The sequence below is a fragment of the Euleptes europaea genome, chromosome 1 (assembly GCF_029931775.1).
Source record: "Euleptes europaea isolate rEulEur1 chromosome 1, rEulEur1.hap1, whole genome shotgun sequence".
In the NCBI taxonomy this organism is placed as follows: domain Eukaryota; kingdom Metazoa; phylum Chordata; class Lepidosauria; order Squamata; family Sphaerodactylidae; genus Euleptes; species Euleptes europaea.
Window position 1 is genome coordinate 20,847,136 of NC_079312.1, and position 10,522 is coordinate 20,857,657.

At 43.6% G+C, this 10,522-nt stretch overlaps 1 protein-coding gene across 1 annotated transcript; it reads right to left on the reverse strand.

Moving 5' to 3' along the window:
• LOC130473275 (vomeronasal type-2 receptor 26-like) lies at window positions 1-9,352 on the reverse strand. Its single transcript, XM_056844801.1, has 6 exons — window positions 9,126-9,352; window positions 6,354-6,645; window positions 4,790-5,602; window positions 3,670-3,897; window positions 1,645-1,771; window positions 1-923 (listed from the first exon to the last, which is right to left on the reverse strand). The coding sequence occupies exons 1-6, from the start codon at window positions 9,350-9,352 to the stop codon at window positions 1-3; spliced, it is 2,610 nt and encodes an 869-aa protein (XP_056700779.1).
• Window positions 9,353-10,522: the final 1,170 nt, after the last annotated feature.

The following is a 10,522-nucleotide window of genomic DNA, read 5'->3' on the forward strand; positions in this document are numbered from 1 at the left end:
TCATCCACTCTCTTTAAAGAAGCTATTATGTTTCATCATTAGGTGTTCCTTTGTATTCAGATAAGGCCTCAGTATAAGAATGTAGCATTTGGGAAGAAAGATGCACCCCAGTAAGCCCAAACTGGAGGCCAAGATGGAGAAAACCTGCACAGCAACCATGTATTTCCCCTTGGTGCTCAGGTAGGTGGGCACAAAGGACACCCAAACACTGCAGAACACCAACATGCTGAAGGTGATCAGCTTGGCTTCATTGAAAGCCCCAGGCAGCTTTCTGGCCAGAAAAGCCACCATGAAGGAGACTGCAGCCAGGAAGCCCATGTAGCCGAGGGCAGCATAAAACATGGTGACAGACCCTTCATTACATTGCAGGATGATCTGTCCGGGCTGGGAGTGCATGTCAGAGTCTGGGAAGGGGGGAGAGATGCCCAGCCAGAAAGTGCAGATGCCCACTTGAATACCGGAACAGGAAAAGACAATGGAGTTTGCCAAGCTCTTCCCCAGCCATTTCCTCATCCTACTGCCTGGCTGTGAGGCCATGAAGGCCACCACCACAGTGACAGTCTTGGCCAACACAGAGGAAACGGCAACGGAGAAGATGATGCTGAAGGCAGTTTGTCGGAGAAGGCAGGTCACCTTCTGGGGCTGACCAATGAAGATAAAAGAGGAGAGAAATGAAAGCAGGAGGGAGATGAGGAGAACGTAGGAGAGGTCCCGATTGTTGGCTTTGACAATTGGAGTTTCTAAGTATTTAATGAAGATTCCCAAAACAAAACTTGTGATTAGAGTGAAGGAAAGAATAAAGAAATTTAGGATGATCCCCAAAGGTTCTTCATAGGACAGGAAGGTTATGCGCTTGGGAACACATTGATCTCGGATCTTGGTTGGATGCTGATTTTCTGGACATTTATCGCAATGACTTGCATCTGAAAAGAACATATTAATTTCAGTATTATTGCATCTGCTTTACAACCATTAATTGACAATATGTATCAGCAAGTTCATGCTTACATACTTGGAAAGCAGGAGACGTTGGAGAGGAGGGAGAGGTCAGGCAGTAACAGCACATAATAGGGATGGAGTTGCGCCACTTTCAGAGTCAGATTGCACTCCTTCATTGAGGAAGGTGCTGGGCTTAATGCTTAGCATTACCAGCCAAAACCATCTCAGACCTCTGGTAGAGCCCTCAGATTCTGGCCAATGAATGCCAAGCAAATTGTGGAAAGTTCTGGCCAATGGATTCAAAAGTCTCACTTGGCATAAGGCTCTTTGTACATGGTCCTGACTGCAGTGAAATGACTGGTCAGGTGAGCCAAAGAGGAGGAAGAAGAAGAGCTGGTTTTTATATGCCGATTTTCTCTACCCTTTAAGGAGAATCAAACCGGCTTAGAATCTCCTTCCCTTCCTTTCCCCACAACAGACACCTTGTGAGGTAGGTGAGGCTGAGAGAGCTCTAAGCGACTTTGACTAGCCCAAGGTTACCCAGCTTGCTTCATGTGGAGGAGTGGGGAATCTAACCCGGTTCTCCAGATTAGAGTCCACTGCTCCTAATTACTACACCATGCTGGCTGTAGAAGCTGAGGCTGGTAGGAGACATCATTTTTGTCCCTCCCCCTCCCTCATATGAGGCTGTCATATATGACCAACCTTCCCAAGTGGAGACTGTCCCTTCCGCACATGGAAGACAATCATAGCAGCAGAGAGGCTCTCCTTCCTTAATCGCCTTGGCGTATCCAGGTGGACAGCTCTTGGTGCACCTAGAACGAGGCAGGGTCTAAGCATAAAGAAAATGAATGTCAAGGAAAATGCTTTGTTATGTGTGTGAGCTCTACAGAAAGGAGTTATCTGGTTGGACATGATTCAACAGGACCACCAGTGTAGTATGTACAACTCTATTGTCGATTCACAGTATCATGGCAGAGACACTCCTTTCCTGCATGTGCTCTGGCTGTTGTGCAATAGCAGGGCAAAGGGTGGAGGCCTGATCAGAGAGGCCTGAAGGGCAAGATGCCAGAGACATTAGAAGCAGTGGCCTCAAATGTTCACATTAGGAGCCCGTGTGGAGGGATTTGAGATGGTGTTGGAACACGGTTGGGAGAACCTGACCCCTTGTAGGGGAAGAAATCCTGGCAAAGTGCTGGGAGATGGGTCTGGACCTGCACGATATGCTTGCTTGCTCCTCAGATGGGCTGGGGCACTGGCCAGGGATGACAGACTGCCAACCTGCTCCAAGAAGAGAAGAATGGTGATCAACAGAAGAAAAAAGAGCCTGATGAAATAGATCCCTTTTGAGCTAAGATGCTATAGGACAACTCAGGGAAGCATCCAGGCAAAGATCAAAGTCTAACAAGGATGCGCAAGGGAAGGCTGACTGCACCATCCTGACAATCACCACAAATAAGACCTGCAGTTGACCACCCTCCCAATTTGTATTCCATCATGCTTTGCCCTGCCATTCTTATTCCTTGGGTTATTAGATGGTACATGTTGACAGAAAGAATCTCAATATTTGAGCAAATTTGAAACAGAACAAGAGCAAGTTAAAGTATGCATGATTAAATGGATGGAAAATTTTAAGAGAGAGATAACAATGCAGCAATGGGAAAGACTATGGACCAAGTCAATTAAATTTACTGCCAGTAACAATTTGCGAAAAAACTGGTATTAACAATTCTTCAGATGGTATACCACACCAATGGACATTAAAAAGATAGATAAAACATATGATTGCTGCTGCTGGAAATGTAAAGATAAAGACTTGTGGTGGACTTGTAAAAGGGTTAGGAAATTTTGGATACAGATTCATCAAGAAATGTAAAAAATACTTAAGATCAAATTCCCAATGGAGCCGGAAAATATGTTATTGGGGATAGCATCAGAGAATTTGGAAAACAACCATAGAGAAATTTATGGATATCTGACGACTGAGGAAGGATAGTACTGCAGCATCATGGAAACAAGAGACTGTTCTGGACTTAGAAAAGGGGCAACAAAAAATGGAAGAATTTGCAGTGATGGCTAGACTAACCAACATCCTGAAAGAAAGAATGACCGATGATTCACAGAAGAAATGGGAATGCTATTTCGAATATGCTATTTGGAAAGTGTAAAATAAAAATTCAATAGAGATAGAAAATAATAGATAAATTTTTCTATCAAGTTATAGATAAAGATAAATTTAAAGTATAAACATAGACTCAGTAATGTTTAAATAACTATCATAACAATAGAACAATGTTCATGTACACTGACTCCTGAAGTAAGTGCAAAATGTATGAATGGAAGTGTATGTATGTGTTTGTTTGTTATCTTTTCTTTTGAAAATGTCAATAAAATATCTTTTTTCAAAAAGAAAGAATCTCAATATTGTATCACATGTAGGAACTGACATCTGATTGTGTATGTCTGTGTGTCTAACATGCCGTAAAGTCGCAGCTGACTCATGGCAACCCAGTAGGATTTTCAAGCCAAGAGGCTAACAGAGGGGGTTTGCCATTGCCTTCCTCTGCATAACAACCCTGGTATTCCTTAGTATTCAATCCGAGTACTAATCAGGGCCGACCATGCTTAGCTTCTGAGATCTGATGAGGCTAGTCTGGGCCCATCCAAATGAGAGCGACAATTGATTGCAGCTATTAATGTCAATGAAATGAAAACCATTTTCTTCCCCACCTCATTAAACCATCTGGGCCACACAATGGCATCCTGATCGATGGTGAACGTGATCTCTGCTGATGTTTGTCTCTCTACTCTGCCAACGTTAATTCGAACAATCGACCGATTGGGTTTCACCATCCAGTTCACAATATCAAAGTTGACGGCCACGTCTCCATTCTTGTCAAAAGAGACTCCTTCCATGGAATGATTAAAAAACTGGAAGTTTCTGAGGAAAGGATGAAGCTAGAATTACATAGAAAACACCAGCATTTAGAAACACAGGAAGCCGTATTGGATATTTCAGCCTTCCTCATTCAGAGCCTCCCGTCTCCTGTGATCCTGGGCCAGTGTTTGGGGCCTCCAGAATCACAGTGGCCTTTTCACACTGACAATGTGAATCTGTAGAAATAGAAACTTGGTTTTGCATCATAAAGAGAATTGTTCAAGCAGGGGCCACTGTTAGCATGGGGCCAAGTGAGGCACAGTGCTTCTAGCCGAAGATTTGGGACAGCAACGAGAGGCAGCAAATAGTCATTTATAATGGTCACTGTAGTTCTACAGCATTTGGGATGGGAGGACCATTTTGAATTGTGTCTGTGAGAAAAATCTGCTGGACGTAGTCATAGCACTATTTTTCCTGGCATAAGTAAATGTGGTTGGGAGGGACGTTATGTGACTCTGGTGACAATGTAGAACACATATCATTCCACAGCCTCCATTATACCCTATATGGATGATTTTGCTATCCTTATGCCTAAAGCTTTTGGGTATGGCCTCCGTGCCTTCTTCTAAGGGTACTACCATTCTGAAAACCTCTCTAATCCTTGCAAACAAAGTGGACACATGTGCAGACGTGCCTATGTACTTGTTTATATGAAATATTCCTTGAATCCTAAGATGTTTAGGTCAGGAGCTGCTACCTCTGTATGTTCCCTGCACACCTACAATTCCAATACACCTCATCCAGTGGAGGGTGGGTCTCAGGGCATTCCTCAGGCTGAGCTGCATCAGAATCATCTGTGCCTTGGTAATGTGCTAAATTTCATTTTGCCTCTATATGTAAAATCTTCTCAGAGTATGAATATGTAATTGAACACTTGACAGAAAGTCTCAAAGACCACAAGAGATGAAATACCTGCCATGGCTTCAACTTCTGAAGTCTCAGCCAGCCTCTACTCGACCTCCGATTAGATCTGGACAAGTAGGCCGCATTCAAGGCATGTGCCACCACCTGGATCGAGTTGTAAATGCTGTAGCTGTCTTGAGACAGGATACTTTCTAGCTCATCCTGGGATGGTGGCTCCCATTCCTCTTTCTCTCTGCATCTTTCCCCACCTTTCACAGACAACCCATGATTTGAATATGAACAATGAAATGCTCCCTCCCCAATTTTATTGAGAGTCAAAAGAAAGGAATTCCAATTGTCATATTTGGTCTTTGTGTTTGCATGGATCAAAAAGGAAAAAGAACCATGGATGTGCTGGAGATCAAAATATTTGAAAAAGCACCTCAAGCTGAGGTCATGCAAGACTACTGTGATCCAAACTTTCCCCACAATGGATTTTTTTGCTCTTTCAGTATATTTGATCATCAATCCCAGCATGATCATGGTGTGGGAGTCCCCATAGTAAACAGCTACATTAGACTTTCTTTGCATGAAAAATGAAGACTTCTGGAAACTTAACATCTTGCGTTCGTCATTCAATTCTGGAATGCTTTCCATGAAGGCAATGCAAATCCCACTCATGATGATCAGAGGGGTCAAAGTCCTCAGGAATTGTTCTCCTTTGTCACTGTCTGGAGCAAGGAGACCGATCCATGTCCACCTGAAATGCAGCAGCATCTTCACAATCCCCATGAAATAGGAGTCATACTTTCGATCCAACCGGTAGAAAAAAGGCACCTGAGTTTCATCTCTGAGCACATGATTAACAAAACCATAGCTGATCTACCAGGGAAAGGAAGAGACTGGTGTTGTTCTCGTAGTGAGGACAAAACTGACATTTTTGTTAATATACAATCATTAATAATGATCAAAATGGTCACCATTGTGATGTAAATGTGGGCGTAGGTTCTGTCTCAGAGGCACATTACGGTTCCTGTGAAGTGTGAGTGCGCAGGGGGTGGGGGAGGAACTAGGCTACCTTATATCTCAAAAGTTAAAGGGGTTGACTTGCGGACACTGCTGGAAGGGAGTGAAACCTAATCCACCTTCCCACTCGATCAGTGATAAAAGGCAGGACATGTTCATGGAGGAAAGGGGTATTCATGGCTACTAGTTGAAGTGGATACTAGTCATGATGCATACCTATTCTCTCCAGGATAAGAGGAACATGCCGAATATATTAGGTGCTGTGGAACGCAGGCAGGATAGTGCTGCTGCAGTCGACTCGTCTTGTTTGGGGGCTTCCTAGAGGCACCTGGTTGGCCACTGTGTGAACAGACTGCTGGACTTGATGGGCCTTGGTCTGATCCAGCAGGGCCTTTGTTATGTTCTTATGTTGAGATATGCAGATGGCACCACATTACTGGCAGAAAACAGGGAAGACTTGAAATGACAGATGGCCATCTAGAATCAGCATTGTTGACAGATGGCCATCTAGCCAAAATAATTTTCTGTGTCTAGAATCTCTCTGTGGTACTCAATAACTCTCTGGAGTGGAATTAGACTCAGCCCACACATTCCTTTCAATTCATACCTGAGGTATTTTGTAGATGCTTAAGATGGTTGAAATCTGGTGGGAGGTTACAGAATCGCCCCCCTCAAGAACAGCCAAAATATTATTTTGTCTTCCGCATCTGTAGTTTGGAACATGCATCTGTCCACCTGAGAGCAGGTCTACCACTCCGTCATAAGTAATTCTTGCATTGAAATAGCTCTCATAGATGTTGTACCCCAGAGTGATGTTGGGTAGGAGCCTGGGTTGTTTACTGATTTTCTCAATAGCAAACATGAAGGGCAGAAGGTCTGAATACATCAGCTCCTGTATGCTGCAACATAATATATATGGTTACATTTAATCTGGTGTTCAATGTTGATGTGCTTAAAATGTGCTTCTTTCGCATTAAGGGCCTTTGCAGGCACTCTGCTTATGAGTAAGTAAAATAAGAAATAGATTTAACAATGGTTCCAACTTGTGAGGTTTTCTGATTATAGACAGTTTAGTCTTTCTTTGTATCAATGTTGGAACATAGCAATGTACTTAATTTTTTTTTTGCTTTCAAGTAACAGCTGATTTAGGATTTACAGCTGACAGGGTTTTTAAGGCAAGGGGTGTTCAGAGGTGGTTTGCCATTACCTGCCTCCGCATCACGCCCCTGGTATTCCTTGGAGGTCTCCCATCCAAATACCGGCCAGGGCGGAGCCTGCTTAGCTTCTGAGATTTGACGAGATCAGGCTAGCCTGGGGCTATCCACATCATGTTGGCAGCGTACTACACTGGGCCATATCCAGAGTGCAGCCAACGCATGCACACCTCATCTGGAGCACTGATTTATACCTCCAAAGGTTTTTTTTTTTTAAGGTACTAAATTTTATATCTGTGACACTGAGGCTTTTATTTTGAAAAACGAGAGCATATTTCTCATTAAACAGGAAAAATGTTTCATTAAAAATGGAGGATTGGAAGTTGGTGCCTTCTAAAAATAAAGGTGCCCCAAACTCCATTCATCTGATTTGCTCAGCTCTGCCCGCCCCATATCCCTCTAGCTCTTTCACTCTTTGTTATGGTCAAATTATCATGAGAACAAAACTCCCTTCATCTGCTAAGACAGGCCAGGTACTTCAAGGAGGCTAGAGACAGTTTGAGGAAGAGCTGTTATATTTTAGGAAGCTGCTCATTGTATGCAGACAAACATTTTGCAAAACAGTATTCAGCTAGAAGGTCACATAAAGCAAAATCCACACACACACAAAAGTGCCTAGCAACTGGATGGAATAAGTTTCCATTTGTAATGAAAAAACCTTGATTTTCCATCTGTTTTAAACCCCACGGGGAAACGAGACAGTCCCACCCAGCAAAGAAGGTTGGTTATTGCCCTGACCCTACAATAATCTACTGTGGCTCTCACTTCCATCTTCAGCCGTACAAGAGACAGTTGAGGAGGTACTGAATAAGGGATCTGGAGACAGATCAAACATCCCTGGTACCTCCAGGGGGCCAGTTGCTAAATCTTAGCACAGGAGTTCCAGTTTGCAATAATAATGGGGAGGGGCCATGGCTTAGTGTTAGAGCATCAGGTCCCAGGTTCAGTCCCCGTCCTCTCTAGTTTAAAGGGTGCGGTAGTAGTTGTTATGAAAGACTTATGCCTGAGACCCTGGATGGACTAGTGGTCTTATTCAGTGTAAGGCAGCTTCATATGTTCATATGAAAATATTATTTCAAACACCCATGGATCCCTGCAGAATAGGAAAGGCTTCCTTTCTGTAAGAGAACAGTGGGAAATATTTTCAGTGATTATTGCCTGAGCGTGCTGAAGGCTCTCCTCTGCCTACTTGACACTATATTCCTTGGATATTTATTTATATATGTATTGCACCAGTCCATCCTCCACTGGCTTCTATCCATGGATCTATCACACTTTTCATCCAGGGATCCCAGAGGACATACTTTGCAGTCTCCCTCTGAGCTCTGTTTGCTGGGGGCCAACCATAAGGGGAGGCTTTGCTATTAGGTCTTCCAGAGCTTACGGTCAGGCATTGAGGGACACAAAAGGCTGAACCAGAGAAACCATTGGTATGATCCAACAGCACTCTTCTCCTTCTGTTCTTACAGTCCTCCATTTAGTCCTAACAACAAGCCTGTCAAGGTTGAAATGAGAACAAAGAGGCTGGCTGAGATCTCCCTTGGATTTGACCATGGGTCTCTTCTCAAGTAAAGTTGTTAAGTAATTGACTGGGCCAGTTTCTCTCCTTTAAAGATAAACAATGCATAAAATGATGTTTCTTTTTTTATAAAGGCATGGTTGCTCTTGTGATTGACTGGGCAGTTCTATGGGGAAAAGAGGAAATGCAGCACTGGTATTTCACATGAACACACATGAACAGATGAAGCTACCTTATACTGAGCCAGACCCTGTTCCATCAAAGTCAGTCTTGTCTACTCAGACCGGCAGTGATCTAGATGATCCTAAAGAATGATCTAACCCACAAACAAAGGCTTTTGGTCCTCAACAGGCTGTCACACTTTACAATTGAGAAGGAGCTCACCAGTTGCAGCAGGTTTAGCAACAGGTTCGGCATGTGGGGTGGCTCACTGTTCATAAGACAATATGGAAACATAAGAACTCTGCTGAATCTGACCAAATGTTCATCAATTCCAGTATTGTTTCTCACAGTGGCCAATCAGACAAATGAGGGACACGGTTTTTCCAGGCTGGATTCCAGAAAATAGGGACCGCACATGGTAAAAAGAGCATGAAAGCAGAATCAGATTGAGTAGCATTAAATCCATCAACACATCATTACTTACGGAGTAAATTCAGTCGAGGGAGGCTTGGAGTAAACATGTGGCTCAAGCAAAGCCTTTGCTGCTGAAGTGATGCCATTGATGGCCAAGTCAGCCAACCTGAAATAATTCAGTGGGCCTTTTTGATCACTGATCAAAGTGAAGGGGCACTTTGCCTTCCAAACCCTGCAGAAGAGATGGGGCAGCAGCCCAGAGAGCAGCAGCTGCAGCAGCAGGGTCATCTTAGGCATGCCTGCTAAAGAAGTTCCCCAAATTCATCAAACTAGAAGAAGCCCAAACCCTCTTACTACACCCAGCAGTGCCGAGTCTGCACTTATACCAAGGGAACACAGTGCTGGATTCTGATGCAAGTGGATGATACTGAATCACACGACAGCACAGCTCCCTCCCCCTCACCCATCCCAGCTGCCCCAAATCTCAGCCCAGGTCCTCAGGAGATACTTATGCACCCGCTGTTTCAAACAATGTTCAACAAATTACCATGTATTATTCTTGATTCTGATGTTTATACAATTATTTTTAAAAGTGATGTTAGGAAAGGGCTCTGGAGTGTCGGTAAGAAGAGCGAATTACCATGATTTTCATGATTGTCAGGGCAAGGGCCACCTCTGCAGCATCCTTGTGTACTGGTATACCGAAGGTCTCCAGGTGATGAAGTGTGGGCTGAGACATCAAGAACGAGTTTGATGTCTAACTTGTGATGAGGCTGCAAGAACATCTTCTAGGACGTTTATGAAGGTCTATGAGACACTTCCTTTATTGACTCAATAAAGGAAGCCACAGCCTTCAATTTGCAAGATCTGAGCAAGGCTGTCAAAGACAGGACATTTTGTAGGACTTTCATTCATAGGGTCGCCATGAGTCGGAAGCGACTTGACGGCACTTAACGCACACACACATGAGATACTTATCTCACCTGTGTGATCCCTCTCAATGTATAGTTATTTCTCTGACTAGATTTAATGTTTTTCCATCTGCGCTACTTGAAGGCAGATTTCAGGAAACCCCTCTGTCTGCCAGGCTTTGCCCCTTTGACAACAATTGTATTGGAATAGTCGCTCATGTCTTATTTTATTGTAGTTTCTATACAGAATCTCACAATGAATTATTAAGCCCCCTGTTGATTGATAGACAGAATGTCCCAGATTCTTTTAATGTCCCCTATTTATTGGGCCCCTTGCCCATCTTCTGGTCCATTCTTGAACCATTTCAGCCAGTTTATGTCTGGTATAAAAAAACCCTCTGCAGTTTAAATCTGCAGGAAAATATGCTGGACATAAACGAGTGTAATATTGAATTGACCACAAGAGGGAGCAAAACACATATGATAAGACCCCCACCCCACCCACGCCGCCACGAAAGAAAGAAAGAAAGAAAGAAAGAAAGAAAGAGAGAAAGAG